The sequence below is a fragment of the Vipera berus genome (genome assembly GCF_964194415.1).
Source record: "Vipera berus genome assembly, chromosome: 7".
NCBI classification, from domain to species: Eukaryota; Metazoa; Chordata; class Lepidosauria; order Squamata; family Viperidae; genus Vipera; species Vipera berus.
Window position 1 is genome coordinate 39,382,067 of NC_138209.1, and position 21,891 is coordinate 39,403,957.

At 36.3% G+C, this 21,891-nt stretch overlaps 1 protein-coding gene across 1 annotated transcript in view; it reads right to left on the reverse strand.

The window, feature by feature from the left end:
• The window catches only part of AFG2A (AFG2 AAA ATPase homolog A), a 138,001-nt gene that overhangs the window by 84,965 nt on the left and 31,145 nt on the right, over positions 1-21,891 (reverse strand). Inside the window, exons 10-13 of the mRNA XM_081332723.1 lie at positions 19,394-19,548; positions 18,203-18,412; positions 11,851-11,904; positions 11,363-11,442 (exon numbers count right to left, since the gene is read on the reverse strand). Of these exons, the coding sequence (XP_081188849.1) occupies positions 11,363-11,442; positions 11,851-11,904; positions 18,203-18,412; positions 19,394-19,548 (499 nt within the window). The remainder of the gene's footprint in view (positions 1-11,362; positions 11,443-11,850; positions 11,905-18,202; positions 18,413-19,393; positions 19,549-21,891) is intronic.

The window sequence follows — 21,891 nt, forward strand, 5'->3', positions numbered from 1 at the left end:
CCCCCTTGCATTCAGTTGTATCTGATCCTTGCAAACTGTCTGGACAAATCCCCGAAGTTTTCTCAGAAAAGTTTTTTCCAGAAATGGTTTGCCATTGCCTACTTCTTTGGGCTGAAAGTAACTACCCCAAGGTCACCCAACTTTGGGCTTAAGATGGAACTAGAACTCACAGCCTCACAGTTTCTAGTCTTATGCCTTAACCCTAACACCAACCTGGCTCTTCTTATAGATACTTCACAGATATGGTAGATACTTGGATCTATCAAGACACAATAAAATCAACTCTTTTCACCCAACCACAGCGTAGGGTGCTTAAGTCATTGAAAAATTTATAAAATAACTTGTTTAAGCAAAATAATAAAACCGCTATTGCAATTTTAGGAAGAAATGAAAGTAGGCAATAGTTTAGTTCCTATTACCATTGCAGATTAAAATAGATTGAGCCTGTGGTAGATTAGCTTTTATACCAATATTAATAAAGTCTACAACTTTACAGTTTGAGTTTATGCAGCAATAATCTTAAGATCCCCTTCATGGATTACTGCCTTGTCGTGGCGAAGGGGCTTGCGTAATTCAATGAAGCTATGAGCTATGCCGTGCAGGGCCACCCAAGACGGACAGGTCATAGCAGAGAGTTCTGACAAAACGTGATCCACTGGAGAAGGAAATGGCAACCCACTCCAGTATCTTTGCCATGAAAACCCTATGGACAGTACCAAAAGGCAAAACGATATGACGCTGGAAGATGAGCCCCTCAGGTCGGAAGGCGTCCAATATGCTACTGGGGAAGAGCAGAGGGCTAGTACTAGTAGCGCCAGAAAGAATGAAGCGACTGGGCCAAAGCCGAAAGGACGCTCAGCTGTGGATATGTCTGGTAGTGAAAGGAAAGTCCGATGCTGTAAAGATTTTTTCTCCATAGGAACCTGGAATGTAAGATCCATGAATCAAGGAAAGCTGGACGTGGTCAAACAAGAGATGACAAGACTGAACATTGACATCTTAGGTATCAGCGAACTAAAATGGACAGGAATGGGTGAATTTAATTCAGATGACCATCAGGTATACTACTGCGGGCAAGAATCCCTCAGAAGAAATGGAGTAGCCTTCATAGTCAATAAAAGAGTAGGAAAAGCAATACTGGGATACAATCCTCAAAATGACAGAATGATCTCAGTTCGAATCCAAGGCAAACCATTCAATATCACAGTAGTCCAAGTCTATGCCCCAACCACCGGTGCTGAAGAGGATGAAATTGACCGGTTCTATGAAGCCCCACAGCACCTTATAGAACTAACACCAAAAAATGATGTCCTTATCATCATGGGGGATTGGAATGCTAAAGTAGGAAGCCAAAAGATAACCGGAATAACAGGCAAGTTTGGCCTTGGAGTACAAAATGAAGCAGGGCACAGGCTGATAGAATTTTGTCAAGAGAATACGATGGTCATAGCAAACACCCTTTTCCAACAACCCAAGAGACGGCTCTACACATGGACATCACCAGACGGTCAACACAGAAATCAGATTGACTATGTACTCTGCAGCCAAAGATGGAGAAGCTCTATACAGTCAATAAAAACAAGACCAGGAGCTGACTGTGGCTCAGACCATGAGCTTCTTGTTGCAAAGTTTAAGCTTAAACTGAAGAAAGTAGGGAAAAGCACTAGGCCAGTCAGGTATGAATTAAATCATATCCCTGTTGAATATACAGTAGAGGTGACAAATAGATTTAAGGAATTAGATCTGATAGACAGGGTGCCTGAAGAACTATGGACAGAGGTTCGCAACATTGTACAAGAGGTAGCAACCAAAACCATCCCAAAGAAAAAGAAATGCAAGAAAGCAAAATGGCTGTCTGAGGAAGCTTTGCAAATAGCTGAGGAAAGGAGGGAAGCAAAAGGCAAGGGAGAAAAAGAAAGATACGCCCAATTGAATGCAGAATTCCAGAGAATAGCTAGAAGAGATAAGAATGACTTCTTAAATGAACAGTGCAAAGAAATAGAAGAAAACAATAGAATAGGGAGGACCAGAGATCTTTTCAAGAAAATTGGAGAGATGAAGGGAACGTTCAATGCAAAAATGGGCATGATAAAGGACCAAAATGGCAGGGACCTAACAGAGGCAGAAGAGATTAAGAAGAGATGGCAAAATTACACAGAAGAACTATACAAGAATGAGCTTAACGTCCCTGATAATCACAATGAGGTGGTCACTGACCTCGAGCCAGACATCCTAGAATGTGAAGTGAAGTGGGCCTTAGAAAAGCTGAGCAACAACAAAGCTAGTGGAGGTGACAGTATTCCAGCTGAGCTATTCAAAATCTTAAAAGACGATGCAGTAAAAGTGCTACACTCAATTTGCCAGCAAATTTGGAAATTTGGCCACCTAATGAGGAGGAAGGACTCACTGGAGAAGAGCCTAATGCTGGGAAAGATTGAGGGCAATAGAAGAAGGGGACGACAGAGAATGAGGTGGCTGGATGGAGTCACTGAAGCAGTAGGCGTGAGCTTAACTGGACTCCAGAAGATGGTAGAGGACAGGAAGGCCTGGAGGAACATTGTCCATAGGGTCGCGATGGGTCGGACACGACTTCGCAACTAACAACAACAACAATCTTAAGATGCAATTCTATCAAAAAAGATTCTCAAATACATTATTCCAAAATAAGTTCAGTATGGCATATGCCTCTGGTTTTCAAATGCCATACATGTTTAACACACTTATGAAATGGAGAATTAAGTAATCAACTCCAAACCTGAATGGTTTCCTTATTTTCCCAGTTGGCACTATTTACATGGATAACCTGATACAAAAAAAAAAAAGGTCTGGAAGAATTCAGCGAAGGATTCCCTCCAAAAGCTCTCTTGAACAACTGTTAAATGGAGCTGAAAATTTTGAACAGGTGGATGTAGGAAAAGGAGCAAAAAGACAAACACTTAGTCACAGAATTTAATATTCAGATACATGTCAAAATTCTCAACTGGAGCCAAATTAACAAAGATTGTAGAAAAAGCCATGAAAATTTAAACTAAGTAAAATTAAAATATTTTATTTATTGCTTGTTCATGGGTCAAGATCCTAAAATGCTGTTACATGTATGATTTTAATTATATTCTATTTAACATTTCATTAGCTTTGCCTCAAGGAGCTATCTTATAATCCTTGGCTCTGTAAGGCTATTACTACTGAAATCAAAATAAATTTCTTTATGTTCTTCCGAGCTGCTGTGATTCCCTTTAGGCAGGGAAGTCAGCTGTCTGATTACACACCATATTTAGCATGACTCCTACAAGTAAACAAGCCTTTATGGCTTAACAGGATATCCTATAAAAATGCAGACAGACAGACATTTATAACAGAAGATTTCTCCACCAGCTGCTTCAGAACTGCGTCAGCAGCATGCATGTTCAGATGTTTGAGCTCTGCATAAACTGTTAATCTTCAGGATAAGATAGAAGCACATTTTTTCCATTTTCCCATGATTTCCTAGCAAGATTTTCCAATTAAGTTAGTCAATGCTTATTAAACATGCCTGGGTTTTTGAAACAAACATAAGCAAAGATCCAAATTATGCTGAACTTTCCAGTCTAATTTGTATGGTTTCAGTATGCAACTGATTCATGTTATTTCCTCCTATACCCGGCCTATGAAATTTTGATGTCATTATCCAAGCAAAATAGAAATAGCAATTGTGCAGACATTGATGCAAAATTATTTTCTATCAACAAACTGATTATGTGACAAACCAGCATTTATGCAAAATCCAAACATCCTTATACAACGCTCCAAGGAAAACAGTAAAAAAAACCTTAGGAAACAGTAATAATAAAAAGTCCTTTAAAAAGGAAAAGACTGTTGCTCCATGTCAATTAAATTACATAAAATTCTTCCATCAGTGATATGTAGCAAATAATTTGCTGCTACTTATTTTATGTATCTGGCTTTTCAAGTTTATATTTATTTGTAACAGTAAATTACAAAAAAGCAAATTGAGAATAAAATCTGAACATAACCAGTTTTTTTTTCAATCTAATGAATGTAGATTTTAACAGTCATTGTTTTCAAATATATTTAAAACTCCTACTCAGCTAATTTTAAAAAAAATCTGTTAATTTGTTTGCAAATGTAAAAAAAATAGACATTGGCTGTATTTGATTTCTCACAGGTTGAACCTTTTGAAAATTATATGCATTTTATGGGAAGTTTAAAATAATTATTAAAAGCCTTTAACTTGCTACTGGATAAATAGTAACTTACGCACAGAACTCTTCAGTATTTCTGCTTTTTCTGTGACACTTCTGAGGTAAAAACATTCCTAAGATTCCAACATCCTCTGCTCATCAATCCTTCAACAATAGTTACCCCAATTACACCAAGAGAAATAATTATTGATCCTGGCATTTGTGTCAAGGTTTCACAGGATGAAAGTTGTCAGCAAGGCATACCTGCCAGGTCAGGCTTTTTCAGGCCATCTACCATGTTTGTAATTAATTGTCATACTATTTTATATCCTTTCCTCACAAGACCTATTGAAATAAATCTTTGGCCAACCTAGGTTTTCTCACGTATTTATTTTTAAAACTGTGTTTCCATAACAGCGACAAATGTAGACATTTGTGTAGCTAGTAACATGTTACTAAGCCTTGGTGGTACTATAATTTTAAAAATAACAATTTCCCTAGGTAAAGATTTCCCTAGGTAGGCCTCTCTCAGCCCTGAAAGTAACCTCTGTGATGGGTTCCTCACCCCACGCTAGTCCTCAGTTAACCAGTTTGAGAATGCAAATCTAATAACCATATTCTAAAAAGCCAGTTGTGCTACTACTAGAGTTAGAAGACCTGAGCTGCAAATGACACAGATGGCCACTGGATCACACTTTATATGTTATATTAAAAATGAAAAAATGCTGAAGTGATTTATCTTGGTCTGATTTTTTTTACATCTCAGAAACCTGGCATTTTAATGGGGGAGGGTAGATATATACTATAAGCTGTCCCTGTCCAGAAAAAACATAGTTGGCATATCAAATAAGTAGACATCTCTACCAACATAAGTTACTTGAGCTTGCAATAATAATTATGAATCTTAGAAGCATCTAAATAGGAATAAATTCAGAACCACATGCACAAGTTCTCTCTCTTTTCAGGATTCTGCTTCATTTTAAATGTTTTATTCACTTGCCACCAAATCCAGACACTGATGTAGACATGAATAACCTCAAAATATGGAGAAAATACCTGAATGAGATCAGGATATTGATGACGCTTGTTGCTTAATTTCTTTTAATGGCAGCATGCGAATGCACAGTCATACAATACTGCTTAGATATCATATCAGGTTCTCAAATTAAAATTGATCCTATACAGTTATATGAAATGATGTATATTAATGTAAATAGCAGTTAATCTTGAAGTGTCCTAGTCTACACGAAGACAATTTTATCACCAAAATATTTTATATATTTATGATAGGTTTCAAAGGGCTCGATAGTAAGTTTTCATTGCATTATTTCCAATAGCCCTAAACTACTCAGAAGAGCCCTGTAGAATGGCTAAAGTAAAACTCTGAGCAATTAAGCCAGCTTCCATTCAATGTCCAAATAGTTAATTTTATGTCCTAGCAGAAAGCCTGACATCATTGCTCAGTATTCTACCGATCCTAGGAGAACTCAAATCAATGACCTATTCCATTTTCTCATTTCATATGTTATCAAGGATTCATTGGATCATGGTTTTGGCTCTAGAAATTTCACTGGAGCATTTAGAAATCATCAGATTTCATACGTTTTCTGGAGTGGACAATCTTAATGTATCTTTCAGTCTTTTAAATGGCAATGTCATTAGACCACACTTCCACCAGATTATGGTATAACTGAAACTTTTATCTTATATGATCAAATAGACCAACCTGCAGACCTTGGGTTATTTTTGATTTAAAGAATTTCAGGCAAAAAAGAAATGAAAAAACTGTGATAACAGAGGAAAATATTACAGTAGTAATAATGATCTCTGAACTTAAATTTATTTGTTTGTTGTGTCATATTTAAGAATCTTCCCTCTCCCTTACAGAGGGACTCTGGGCCATGTACAATATTAAAAGTGTGAAAAATAATATATAAAATTTAAAAGAGGCAAGAGTTAAGAATTAATTAAAAGGTGAGGGAAGGCTTTTGGAGAACCAACCAACCGCACATTTGCATGTTCATCTGCATGTGCCAACTAAGGGTACAAAGCCACGTTTTTATGGCCAGGAGACTGGGGGACCACTTCACTTCCGGGGAGGAGCATGTTCCACAGGCAGAGGCAATGGCAGAGAAGGCTCTTTTCCTGGACCCAGGAATTCTTTGACTGACAGTGTCCATAACACTTCTTTCCTACCTGACCAGGTGGGATGAACTAAGATAATGGGATGAAGCCAGGTCTGTAAACTGAATGTATACATATTATATATAAGTACAGATGCTAATTAATTACAGCTATACCTGAAATAGATAGGACGACAATTCAGAAATAAACCTCGGTTTGGTTGTCAATGACAGACACTCGCAGATACAGAACTTGTATTATACACATTAGAAAACTACAACATTACATTACTTTTTGGCATAATCTCCATTCAAATTGAGGCACTTGTCATATTGTCTTAAAAGTTTTGAAATTCCTTAGTAGTAGTTGCTCGGTGCCAAATCTGAGCTATAGAGGGGGTGATCAAAAACATCCCAACGGAACTGCTTCAAAACTTCTTTGGTACATCTAGTGGTGTGTGGGCAAGCATTATCGTGACCCAACACCACACCAGAAGTCAGCATGCCCTGATGCTTGTTATGGATGGCTCATTTAAGTTTTCATAACATTTCATAGTAGACGTCTGAATTGATGGTCGAACCACACTCTATGAACTTCACTAGCAGTACTCCTTTGGCATCTTCACATTTGGCGGGATTTTCTATGGCACCACTTCCGGTGTGGTGTTGGTTCACAATAATGCTCGCCCACACACCACTAGACATACCCAAGAACTTTTGAAGGAGTTCCGTTGGGATGTTTTTGATCACACACACACACACACACACACACACACACACCCATAGCCCAGATTTGGCACTGAATGACTACTACTAAGGAATTTCAAACCTTGTAAGATGTTATGACAAGTGCTTCAATTTGAATGGCGATTATGCCAAAAAGTAATGTAATGTTGTAGTTTTCTAATGTGTATAATAATAGTTCTGTATCTGCAAGTGTCTGTCATAGATAACCAACCAGAAGTTTATTTCCGAATTGCCCTCGTAGGTAGGGTTACATAATTTTATGCAAAAACCTAGCTCTTGAAGAGGCAATCTCCAGCAAGGTGAAAGGATTCAGTTACAGTGGCAGGGAAAGCACTGTTGGAAGACCAAGTTATAGATAGATCATCGTGGACAAAATTTATCTATGTGGATGCTAGAAGAGGAAAACAACTGGATGGCAATTAATCCAGCAAAATCACATGATTTTATTTTTTCATTGTGCCACTTTATCATACCAGAAGAAAGCATAAAACTATTGCTTTTGGCTTAAAATGGAAATGAGAATCCTTATATAATTTCTGGTCTTTAATAATGTACACCAAAAGGCTGGATTTTTCAGAATGGAATTTAATAAGAGATCTCTCCAAGCTCCTGCTCAAAACTGCTTATAAAAAAACACAAAAGAACAAACATGTCTAATGCTGAAACTCCCCAAAATTATACATATATAAACAGCATCCTATTTCCAAAGGACATATATATCCTAACTTCAGCAAACAGACTGTCTGAACAGCATTTACACAGAGCCAGGCTCATTCATCACCTTCAAGTTTAATTACGAAGTCATTTCCTCTTGGCAGCCTTTACTGGTCAGTGGAATTAAGTTTTACATGGTCAGGATAACAAGGAATTAGGAGTATACCCATAATTCTCTTCAGCTGTACAATTTGTTAAGATCTGAAGCTTTGAAAAGGGAAGGATTTTTTTTTTAGAAACAAACATTCCTTCTCGCATACAGTTGCATCTGGAACATTGATGTGGACATGATCTCAAGGGAGACTTTTATTCTGCAATTAAATTGTGAAAATACTGCTAAGGAAAGGAAACCCAATATTAGAAGGAGCCACAAAGAAATGGAAAGACATCCATTTCTTGAGTAGTACATATTGTACTAGTTGTATACTTGAACTGTGGATTGGCCAGTCACATACAATATATGCCAAATATAGCCTTATGTCTTAGGGATTTCTTAAATATTTTAACAAATATTTCTGCCAAACTGATTTTGTGGTAGTCAGTAGGAACAACCACAATTAGAACAACCACTTGTACAGTTCAGAACAAAACCTCTCGTTTTATTTTCTCCAAACCTTTTTATTAAAATGTGCAAATCTTGCATAATTCTGTCCTGCTGTGCTTTGTGGTACTTTTCTTAAATCAAAGGATTTCAAAATTAGTAGTAGGAAATCTTAAGGAGTAGTTCCTTGAGGAATAACATCTACGAACATCACTCTTCCTATTAATTCCTCATGTTTCTTAAATATGTTCTGCTATGAAAGTATTTAATGTGAACTAGAAGAGGGTAACATCATTCTTTTTCAACTTGCAAGACAATATGAAGAATTACTACATGAATCAACAACAGTCATAGTACAAAGGTAGTCCTTGACTTACAACAGTTCATTTAGTGACAGTTCAAAATTACAACAGTTCTGAAAAAAGTGAGTTATGACCGTTTTTCACACTTATGGCTGTTTCAGCATCCCATCAAAATTCAGACATTTGGCAACTGACTCATATTTATGACTGTTGCAGTGCCCCGGGGTCATATAATCCCCTTTTATTACCTTCTGACAAGCAAAGTCAATGAGGAAGCCAATTAAGTTAACAACTGTGTTATTAACTTAACAAATGCAGTGATTCACTTAACAACAGTGGCAAGAAAGGTTATAAAATGAGGCAAAATTTGCTTAACAAATTTCTTACTTAGCAACATGAATGTAGAGATCAATTGAGGTTGTAAGTCAAGGACTACCTGTAAAAACATCTATTGGTACACCTATTATTGCTACACATCTATTTTTTTAACAAAAAAGTAAAAAAAATAGATTAATGGAAGATACAAAAAAAGCATATGAAAGAGTTGAAAAGGGGTTCAAATGAACATTCTGTTCCATACCTTTCAAAAGTTTCTGAGTTTTGCAAGACCTTTTTTTAGTCACTTTACTCTACTCAGGGCAACAGTAACTATAAGAAATTATGAGTCTATTTTAGGTACACATGAAATACTTTGTCATATAAGACTTGGGATCCAATGATATATTTTATAATTAGCATCTTTCTCCTTTCTTAAAAGTAAGTTTATGGGGATTCTGTTTGGATTAAAAGGGTGTGGGAGTGGGTATGGAAAAGGGTGTTTGGTTCTAATGCTAATTTAGAGGTTCCTCAGTAAAAGTGAATCTTGGAACAGATAACAGGAAAATAAATAAATATGTAATTAAACTATGTAATCTGTATGCTGGCTACCAGCTTGGCCGGCTACAAAAAAGACTGGACCAGTTCACAGAAGTCATGGGGACCAATGGCTTTTAGCCTTGATGGCAATGTGACTGCATTTCAAAGCCATCTGCTGGGAGACTAGTGAACTTCCTGGTTTCCTGCTGCGAGAACAGATTGTTAGACTAACTGGACCAGTGGCCTGATACAGCAAGATACTGCTTGTGTTCTTATGTTATCCGTTTCTGGTCTAGATTTCCAGGGGGGATCCATTAAAGACCAATAAATCTGTTTTTAATTCAGTGAAATAAATGTAGGGTGAATCGGGGGAATGTTAAGGCTATTACCCTAAACCTATTACATTAGTCTCTCCAAAAGAATGACCACTTTTATTTTAGAATATGGAACAAGAATAAAGAAAGAAGAAATATGCAGCTGCTGGATTTATGTTAGCATTATTCCTTTCACTACATATCTGATGATGCTTCAGTTACAAATAAAATGCAAGCAACAGCTTCATGAGGTACATTTTACTGTCCTGCATATGAATTTTGTCCAGTCCACCAATCTATATTGCAAAAACTTTTAAATGTTGTCAAATGAGTAAATTAAACAAGAGTTTAAATTAGGTAAATTTCTCATTGGAGAAAAATCTATGGATTATTTAATGTGACTGGTAGAGCAAAGTGACAATGTTAACAGGTGTCTCCTTGAAAATCTAAATCTGGTTATAGAAAAGGAAAGTGGATCTATGGATGCTGCAATTCATTACTATCTTTAATAAATTTGCAAATTACTACTGTGTAAAATCAATCTGTACAAACAGTCCATTTCCAACTAGTGCCTCATCTGGTTTCCTACACCATTCAATTTCAGATGAATGTTATGAAAAACATGTTACACATTTTACCACCCATATGGTTCAAATTTAAGAATAAAATATTTATATCCTGCCCTGCTTTTTTCTATGTCCCCCACCACTCAACGTATAGATGTAGACAATGGAATATGACTTCACAAATCATATGCCAATTTTTGCACCGGCTAGAAAGAGTTCTCATTTTTCTCCATTTTATGTCTACATTAAATAATAGGTCAAAAACATCCAGACAGAACTGAACATTTCAAATGTAGATATAAATGAATATACGTTTTCATTTTTTTACTATATGGTTAGCTTTAAATCTTGTGTTTCACTTAACATAAGTTTCAAATTAATAATTTAGCTTTCATTTTTGAACAATTTTTCCTTTGTTCAAGTACACAATAAATAACTGTACAGATTCAAATCACAATAATCCAGTTAAACAAAAAGCTCACTGTTATGACTTTTCTACCATGGCTAATTATCATAATTTAAGGCAAGATCTATCTTTAGTACAAGTGTTGTACTGACAGAAATTGAATTGATTTCTCCTTTTCCTGAGGTTTACTTGATCCATTTTTCTCTAAAGTTCTTATAATTTTCATAGCAAACAGAAGGAAAAGATGTACAATGAATATACCGTACCTATCTTATTGTAATGAAACAACCAATTGCATGTAGCAATTTTAATCAACTGAACAGAATGAGACAAAACATTTAATATGGCTCTCCCCAAAAATCCTTGCTACAATAAAATTAGGAGGTGCCCTATGGCTGTTTTTAAAAGAAAAAAAGTGCAAATGTGTTAATGGAAAGGATAAAGATCTTTTGCAAGTTACTGCTGCACCAATCAATGTATTACTTTCAAGAGCAAATAAAAAAAGCCATTTTCTTATTCATACTGCTTTCATGAAGCAGAGAAAGCTATAGAACTTGGAAGTGCAAGTCTCATATAACCATAAAATATGCTTTATATAAATAATTTCTCTTACCTCCCCCGTTCTATAGCCAAGGCATCTAGTTCATCAAAAAACAATATGGACGGTGAAACAGCTCTGGCTTTCCTAAATATCTAAGAGAAAAAACATGGACTGGGATGATGAAAAAAAATTTCTTGAAAAGTATACTATGTTCTTACAGAGGCTTAACAGACCTCCCATTCACCCATCCAATAAAGTCTGATTGGTGGCATTCCCATATCAGTAGATAAATCTGTCAGATTAGCAATTGTTAAAAGCACTTGGTTGCAAAGTATCAACATTTTATCTATAAAATGTATGACATTCTGAATCACTTTGGATGATTAAAATGTCTAGTGATTCAATTGTCAAGTATAGTAGTTTCCAGACCAGGATCAGCAATGGTTCTGACAAGTAATATTGTAGGCATACTCTTCTTTCTTGTCTTGCAACTCCTGGTTAATTAACATCTTCTATAAGTAAGTATGAATTGTTGTACTGTTAAATTTATTATACTTAACCTCTCTGACTGCACGTTCAGATTCTCCAACATATTTGTTCATCAGTTCAGGTCCCTGTATGGAAAAAAAATCAAAAACTTTCAATGATGTTTCTGTTATATCATACTTTCTTTTGAATGTTAAAAAAACAGCTTGAAGAGAATATTTGAAAGTATTTTATTTATTATAAAAATGTTTGAAAACACATGCTGTTCCCTAATCAATCAATTTATTAGTCTGGATTTACTGAATTTCTATTGACTTTTAAATCTTAATTTTCTGGACTCAATTTAAGTTGGCACATATTATCTATAATACATTGAACTGAAATATTTGAAGAATCTGCCATCTACTACAAACCACTTGAAGCTTCTTTCTATCTATCTATCTATCTATCTATCTATCTATCTATCTATCTATCTATCTATCTATCTATCTATCTTTTTACACCATAAATTCACCTTTGCAGTCAACACAGTATGTAATATAATGAAGTAATATTATAAATATTAATTAGTATTTGGCTTTAAGATTGTTTAAAAAAGAGAAAGCAATATTATACATATCTCTTTTTATATGATCTACTAGTTATTTAAAGTGATACCCTACATTACTACACTTTTGCAGCCTTGATAGTATATATGCAAACATCAATACTTAGAAAGATTCTAGAACAAATGGCAATTAATTAAACAGTATGCATACTGAAAACAATGCCAATTACAAAATGAAAAGCATGAATTGGTCAGACTAATCTAAGTAACTTTCTAAAAGGAAATCAAAATGTAAAAGGATTTTGATAGAGGGAGACTCAAACCAGAATAATACATAACATCCTGATTTTTCCACTTAGAATAAAGAAAAATACAGTACACAGGTATAGAATAAAAAATACGTGGCTTGTTAATAGTACATATGAAAAGAATCTTGGAATTATGTTGACTACAAACTGAAAATGAATCAGCAATAATAATAATAATAATAATAATAATAATAATAATAATAATAATAATAATAATAATAATAATAATAATAATAATAATTTTATTTATATACCGCCCTTCTCCCGAAGGACTCAGGGCGGTGAACAGGGCAAGCATAAAAAATACAGAGTTACAAAAGTTAAAAAGGATTAAATATATACCCACTAAAAACAGTACATACAAATATTAAAATAACAATAAAAAACCCCGCCCATCCCCCATCAGCAATAACACATGGCTCCCAAAAAGAGAAATTATATTTTAGGATACATCAATAGAAATACAGTTTTTAAATCATGAGAAATGATAGTTCTATTAACATTTATATTATTACTTTCATTACCTGCTTTGGTCATACTTTCTTCAAGAAATATAGTACATATGGTTCTATACATTAGGGCACAGAGTATATGTAACCTTAAGAAAATTTATTCAGGGGCAATATACAGTAATAGCAGTATTCAGATACCTAAAAGATTGACACGGGATTCACAGTTATGGATATAGATAGTCCTCACTTAAGGATCATTCATTTACCAACTGTTTGAAATTACAATGTGCTGAACAAATGGTATTTATGCCTGGTCCTTGAATCTACAGCCATTGTAGCACCCTGAGGTCACATGATCAAAATTCAGGCATTTGGCAGCCCACCCACATTTATGACTGCAGAGTACACTTCAACTTCCCCACTAGTCTATCTCCCACTATATCTGTCCTGTACTCCACCACTTCCTGCCATTCCTAACTGACCTTTACCATCTCCTTCCTCCCACTGCTGATGAGGTGCATCAAGCCGAGCCCTTCACAAGGCAGCTGCTGGCGTCACAATACTTTTTTTCTGAGGCTGCATATAGCTTTCCTAAAGTCACACAAGGTCTTTTTTGAGGCCTCAGGAAGTCCATGCATTGCCTCAGGAAGAAAGCATGCAGCCAGCAGATGGATTTCCCTCATCAGGAACAAAATACAGCAAGTGAGGGATTGTGGAGCATAAGGGCAGCTTTCACATCTTCCCACACCTAGCAGAAGCCATCTCTGATCCGTAACAACATTCATACTATAGTAGTTGCTCATATACCATCCCTTAATTGCTGCATTCATGCCAGACCATATTATACACACCTGCTGGCTGGCCTGCTTGCAAATTATCCAGAATTCAAAAGTTCTGCCCGTTGACTTTGCTCATGGAAGCTGGCAGGAAATCACAAGGAAATCCTCTCTCAATAACACAATTCTTGCTTAACAACAGCAACAGGGATTGTCAGAATTGTTGTCACTAAGTGATGCAGTCACATGATTTTGTGCTTTATGACTATATTGCTTGACAAAAGAAATTTGGATCCCAATTACTGCTGTTAATCTGTACCTTAATTTGGGTTTCTGTACTGAACAGAGTTATATTTATTGACCTAAATGCTCTCTAGGACTATATAAAGTTAATTATGAGATCCTTTTTAAAAAAGATTTTATCTCACAAATTTCATGTTTCTTATTTAATAAAGAGCAATTCATGAGGAACAGTCCAAAGACCCTTTCAGATCATTAACCAATCTTCTTCCAGAAATGTAATGATAATTGCTCATAAAGTCAAGACGTGGGTCTTCCCAAAACCATTAATCTATTTTAACTGCTGCAGCCAAGAAATAAAGACAAAGAAATGGCAAATTTAAACTGGAAAGCATTTTGTTGTAATTGATCCAGACGACAACCAGAACGTAAGCCCATATCAAGTGCAGTAAACCACAAAATATTTGAAGAAGGATACAGGAAGTCAGCAAAGCCAAAGTGAAATCAATAATCTGCCAACAGAATATATTTTGAAAGTACTGCTAATTGGAAAAAGAAAAGCTAACTGAAATGGCTCATATTTAAGAGGAAAAGAAAGACATGAGGAACATTTTCTATCAAAGCCTTTACCATAATTGTACATGCTTGAAAAATAAAAATACATTTCAAGCTGCTATTTATTTTATTTTTTTATTTTTAATTCCATTTATATCCCGCCCTTCTCCGAAGACTCAGGGAGGCTTACAAGCTTAGCAGTATCTCTCTGTCCCATATGCGTAAATTTGTGCTTTGTGATAAATTATGTTTTAAAAGTTTTCTTAAAACCTGCAAAGTTCAAAATCACTTGACAGTCCTCTAGAAATACTAATTATTTTACATGTCTCTTCTGAGAACCACACAACTGACACATGAAGCAACATATTGCAGTTTTTTAAACTATACAATACAGGTAATCCCCAAATTACGAGGGTTCACTTAGTGCCCATTTGAAATTACGCAACAAGCGCCCCCTAATGTTTATGAGAAAGTCCCCAAATCACGAATCTTGCAGCACCACAGCAGTTGTTCGCCCTTATGAACAACTGCAAAGGCTCTGCAACATTCACCCTATTCCCCCCCCTGCCCACAACTGCTTCCCACTCCCTTCTGCCACACCAGACTCACTTACCTTGCAAAAATCCTCTCTGCCACGGTTTCTTTCCCTTTGAGAGAGAGGAGAGACAGCTTGCAAATGCTTTTCGCACCAAGAATGGAAGTTTCTGGAGTCTGCGATCTCGCGCGAGTGTTTGAAGTTGTGCCAAATCACAGACCTTAGAAACTTTCATTCTCTTTGCAAAAGGTGTTTGCGGTGCCTGTTTCCTGCTCTTGCCCACAACTCCTTTCTGCCCGAAGGCATGCCCGAAGCCTTCAACTGAGGGAGAAGGCCAGGCCCCTCACACCTGCGTCCAGCCCACCAGAGCTCACTGCGTTGGGGAGGAAGTGACCCTATTGTCCCTGGAGCTCCAGAGGCCTCCTCCAGGCTACCCAGAACAGAAGCCATGAGAGGTTTCTGCGTGCCTCCAAAGGTCGGATCCAGGCCTTGGAGGCCTGCTCAAAGCCATTGCCGCTTGGAACGGAGGTCGAGGGAGCTTCTGCATGCCTCTGGAGGTCAGAGGCACCTGTTGCCACCCAGAATGGACTTCCGAAGGGATGCAGAAGCCTCCCCTGGCCTCCGTTCTAAGATGCAACAGTTTGGAGCAGGCCTGGATCCAACCTCCGGAGGCACGTAGAACCCTCCCACAGCCCCAGAGTTGGGGGAAGCAGGAAGCAGGCACCGCAAACAGCGCGAGAGTTCAGGCACCCATTCTCTGCAAAGAGAATCGGTGCCTGAACTTGCATGATATTACAGCACCCAGGACCTTCCATCAACTCTCTTGCAGCAGAGAGGAGAGATATTTTAAAGGTGAGTCCGGTGCAGCAAGAATGGAGGGGGAAGCATGAGGTATCTTAGTGGGTCGGGGAGGCCTTGGGGGCCTGTTCCATACTATGCCCCCCACGGCCTTTCCCACCCTGAGACACCTCATGTGCACTTAACGAGCTGCATGCATCTTATCGAACAGGAAATGATCTTGTTTGAGATACGAGATTCACTCCCATGAATTTTCGAGTTACGAATGGAATGGACAGGCTCCATTATATTTGTAACTCAAGGCCTACCTGTACAAAAAAGCCACATTGGGAGAAGCATTCTTGGAGAAAATGTCAAAAAAAATACTAATGTAACTATTTTCTGTGCTTTTTCTTCTACTGCTCACTGCACATAAAAAGCCAAACTCTTTCTCATTCAGCAAAATTTCAAGATAACTATACAACTGGAATTCTTTAGTGAAAGAAGAGAATCACAGTAGAAAAACGTCAAGTTCTTTTTGTGTATGTGCATATGCATCCTTTACCCCCTAGAGCAGTGGCCCAAATCTTTTGGCCACCAAGTTCTGCAAAAAAAAAAAAATTCCACAGACCAGGGAGAACATGGCTTTGCAACCTACCTAGATCCTGCACATGTGCAGATGAAGCTTCACTCATTTGTACGGACAAGTTCCCAACAGGCCATGGACCGGTACTAGTCTGTGGCCCAGGGGTTGGGGACCCCTGTCTAGTATATAAGTGGCATACAAAGTATTGGAATACAAAAACTAATGGCTAGCTCAGTGGGTTAGGACGCTGAGCTTGTTGATCAAATGGTTGGCAGTTTGGCGAGTCGAATCCCGAGTACCACGTAACAGAGCGCCTGTTACTTGTCCCAACTTCTGCCAACCTAGCAGTTCGAAAGCACGTAAAAATGCAAGTAGAAAAATAGGGACCACTACGGTGGGAAGGTAACAGCGTTCCGTGCACCTTTGGCGTCTAGTCATGCCGGCCACATGACCACAGAAACGTCCTCGGACAAGCGCTGGCTCTTCGGCTTTGAAACGGAGATGAGCACCGGCCCCTAGAGTTGGAAACGACTAGCACGCATGTGCGGGGGAACCTTTACCTTTACAATGTGTCATTTAGGAGAAAAAATTATCCTATCTCATTTAACCTCATTTTTAAGATTATACTCTGAACTAAGCTACTTTTTCTTATAATAAACATGTATAAAAGCATTAAACATACTGACACCTTTTTTAAAAAAATGGCAATTCAGCTTTTGATTTTAGATTATGCTTTGATTCTAATTTTGAAGACCTTCTTGGAAAGTTTTTTCCCCCTTACAATATTTTAAAAATATAAATGAGAACCAGTTTGGTCTAGTGGCTAAGACACCAGGGTAGAAACCAGGAGACTGTGAGTTCTAGTCCTAGCCATGAAATGCAGCTGGGTGACTTTGGGCCAGTCCAGTCACTTTCTCAGGCCACAATTTCAGGCTTTGGTGACAAGCTGCTCAGTCAATTCCTCTTGCAACCAATGGATCAATATTTAGTTTATCTGAAAAAAGTGGGACCTGTATTTGGATGAAAATGCTAGGAAGAAAATAAAAATAGCAACAACATATTAAGGTACAGGAAACCATCTGGTGATTTAATGAGGTAACTAGAACAAAGCTGACATCAATTCAATTAATAGGCTTTGAAGTCCAAATTATTTAATTAAAAAAAACAAAGTAGGCCTTGAAAGATGTTATTTCAGGCCATTTTTATGGAACATGGAGAATTTAGGAATAAAAATTGGAACACTTGACTTCCAGTCTTTCCATCCTTATTCCAACTTTTTATTTTGTAAAACAAAATAACAAATTACTATGGCACCACCTTGATATGTTTTCAACTACTGCACTATTATACATTATAACTACAGTATGAATAAACCAGAAATTTAACTAAGCAAGTAGCATAACTTCCTTTTTCTTCTTCCAAATGTACTGTTCTTCCCTAGACTTTCAGTACAGACTAGGTTCATAAATCTTGAGAACAAAAATATAAAACATTACAAATACTGTATATAAAACAGGAAATTAAGGTAATTTATTGCAATGCCATTCCAGTACACCCAACATATCTGAAAGGCTGACAGTTGAAGAATACTATACAAGAGCTTTTATGGTATTTGATAACATCATGCTTAAGAACACAATGATTACTAACCTTTACTGCCAAGAAGTTTAGACCACTTTCATGAGCCAAGGCCTTTGCAATCATGGTTTTAGAACATCCTGGTGGTCCATATAGCAGTACTCCTTTTGGTGGCTGAATGCCCATTCGAATGAAAGATTCAGGATGCTTCAGTGGCCATTCAACAGCTTGCTTTAATTTCAGTTTAACATCTTCCAGCCCTCCTATGTCTGACCAGGATGTCTACAAAGCAAGTCACTTTAATTAATTCATTCATTGATTTTTGGTAGCTCCCATGTTTAGGTCATAAATACTGCATTATCAAGCAGCTACTAGTAGTTTAGTACTTTAGATTTATTTTAACACTGTCTTCGGATCACTTTTTATTGAACACATACACACCACAATCAGTGCCAAATAGGATACAGTAATCAATCTTTATTTCTGATAATATTGATGTAGTATCTCTATCAAGTTTATTGTCCTATGAATGTGTAGACCATTTTTAGGCTAAAGAAGACAGTTATTATATAAATGCAACTGCTCAGTTCAGGTTCATCAAATGCTGCAACAAGAAGCTGTAAATTCATGGGAAAAGCACAAGAAAAAAAAGATAAATATAAACTACCACAGGTATAACAGTCATTTGCACTCTCTCATTGGCAATGGTCAATCATTTGTATGGCTACCTTATTATCTACAATAAAGATTTTTCTTTAGCTACAATCATGAAATTCATTTATCATGGATTGAAAGACTTTGCCAAAACAGTAGTTTTTGTCTCAATGTGTGGATGTATTTCTATTCTATCCATATGCCTGTCTTAAAATAGTGTATCCCTGCACATTCCACAAAAACAGAAAATGATATCAAAGTACAACAATGTGCTATATTTTCACCCTTGTGAGAAACTTATGATGTTGGAAAATATGCAAGGTTAATACTGACTATACATGTGGACCCCTCACTATTTTTAATCATCTTTTTCTAGACAATCCTTCTTGACCTCCAGCTATGTTGGAACTTGAGTTCTAGAATATCCAGACAGCATAACTAGGAATTAAAGAGTTACAGTTCCAATATATTCCCAAGATATGCAGAAGGAAAGACTTGAAGACCACTTAAGCTATTTCTGTGATCAGATGACTGCCTTTAAGCATGAGTCTTTTCTTATTCTCCAACTTCCAAATGGTCATCTTAAAATATTTAATAGAGAAATCTTACTTTGGGTACATCAATTGTCACCTCTCTCATGGCGCTGGGCCTGACATCATTCATTGCCTGCAGAAAATCACTGCGATTAATAATTACAGATACAGACACATCATCATCCAGGAGATTCTCTTTCTTATGAAATATTCTCCGCAAAGCATGCATTCCTGTACAAAGGACACAAAATGCAAAATAATGATTGGATTTCTTATTACATTTCACAGATATTTAACAATACATAACTAGTAAATCCTATGCTGGTCCATGACCGTAATAAAGATTGAATTGAATATAGTAAATGAAAAATATGAGAAATAAATATTTCTCTTAATTTGATTTCACCAAGCATAACCAAATGAATGCTTTAGCATATATAGTAGTGATAGTCAACCTATGATACTCCAGATGCTATTGAACTACATCCCTCATGTCCCAGCTTTTTCCATCACTTGTTGCCCTTTCCAAGGTAACTAAAATTGTCATACATTAGAATTACATCAGAAATGTAACAAAATCTCTAACTTTATCTTACAACATGAAGCATTTATTGGAAGGGATGAAATACAAAGGACATACTATGTGGATGCTAGTTGGTACACTGAAAGTACATTGTAAACAATAACTAGTTTGTGGCTTAAACTAGTAATTATTTACAAAATAATTATTTACCATCATCCCAAGTAAACATCCTTGAGACTATTTTCAAGCATTTCAAAAGAAAAGGATTTAGATTTCTGATCACAGTTATCTATCTTCTTCCATAAGCGTGTTGATTGGGAGACAAAAGGCATCAAATTATTCTTTAGGAAACAGCTTTGTACAATGAAGAAAAAGGTTGTACAACTCTCAAATCAAATAATGTGTCATTTTCATATTAGAGTCCTGGTGGTGATCAGGGTTGCATAATATTTTTGTGATAAAAGTAACAACTTAAAATAAAGAATTAAATTTGCCAGTTACCAATTTAAAACAGTTATTGTTATCTATTTAACTGTAGAAAATACTTATTTCATGCACTGTTCAAAGCAAATACAGCTTTAAACATTTCCAGTAGGAAAAGAAGTTATTGATGAAATCTGGTGTATAAGAGAGAACATTTCACATAATGTCTTATTTTTCATATATCTTATTTGCTATTATACAATATGTCTGGGTTTAAAAAAAAATAAATTTGCACTCAACCAATTAAAAAAGATAAAGAAACAGCACAATTCAGTAATTGTTTGAGCAGGATACAGCATGCCTTCCCTTATTGTTTTTCAGGCTGGATCCAAACTTAGCTTATCCGACTACGGTAGATCTTTCTTCTCCACTCCTTTGGCCTACCTGTAGCTACTTCTTTCTTAAGATCTGGGGCACTCTGCTACATTGGAAGATTATTCTAGGTCTAGGATGAGAAAAAAGGGTTTCTCTAAAATCAGGCCACAGTACGTGTTTCAGTAGAGCTTTACTCCACTTGGTTTGGGGGATTTCTCAATCAGCTTGCTTTTACACTCCATGTAGTATTTGGGAAAGGTGGAAAACTCTGCTTCTTTCTATGTAGTTAAAGTTCAGCCCTACTATTCTCTATGTGGGCAATAAACCAGTTGAAAGATGGAGATGGCTAAAATTGTTCAAAATAAAATCGGAGTTATTTAAAGTACACATGTGCCAAAACCATTATGCAGTTCAACATTTAAATGAAGCAATGTTTTACAAAAAAAAACAATAACAAAAGACAAATTGAAGGCAAAACCTTAATCCTTCCTGTTTCCTCTTGTTAACATCATTTATTTCTGCTGTCCCTGCTGACCTTGACCTTAATCAGTGGTTATGTTATTTCCAAGAATGGATCTAGTCAGTACTTTACCAAATACATAAATACATCTTCTTTTTCATTAAAAGAGGAAGAACTTCGTAATATGTTTGTATATGTGAGAACTGTGTTCTAGTTGTAAGATAGAACAAACCCTGAACAATGACCTCACCCTTTGATTAAAGCTGCATTCCAAAAATAGCAGGCATGTATCCAACACAAAGGAAGTTTAAAAAACAGTTTGCCATTTTGGATGAGACCCAACTGTTATTCATGTACTGAAAGACAGCTTGAAGAACATGTTTATATATATCAGGCAGCACTTTTTTCCAACTCGTCAGCAGATAATCATGTTCCCTTACCATTAACTACTGTGGTTAACTTTCCAAAATCTTATTTAAAACAAGGAATTGTTTTATGAATCAAAAGTCTAAATGAAAAATATCCATATCAGAATGTGTAGTTTTCAAGAATGTATGTATATAGGACAATTTCATGTCCAGTATATAAATAAAACATTTAAAAAATATAAAATAATTATGTACCACCACTATTTTTAGATAGTATTTATTTCATTTATTCATTTATTTTATTATATTTATATACCGCCCTTTCCCGAAGGACTCAGGGCGGTTTACAGGGTGATTAAAACGAAAAATACAAAAGTTAAAAACAATTAAAAAATTATATCAATCCCTGCACAAATAAAAACCCC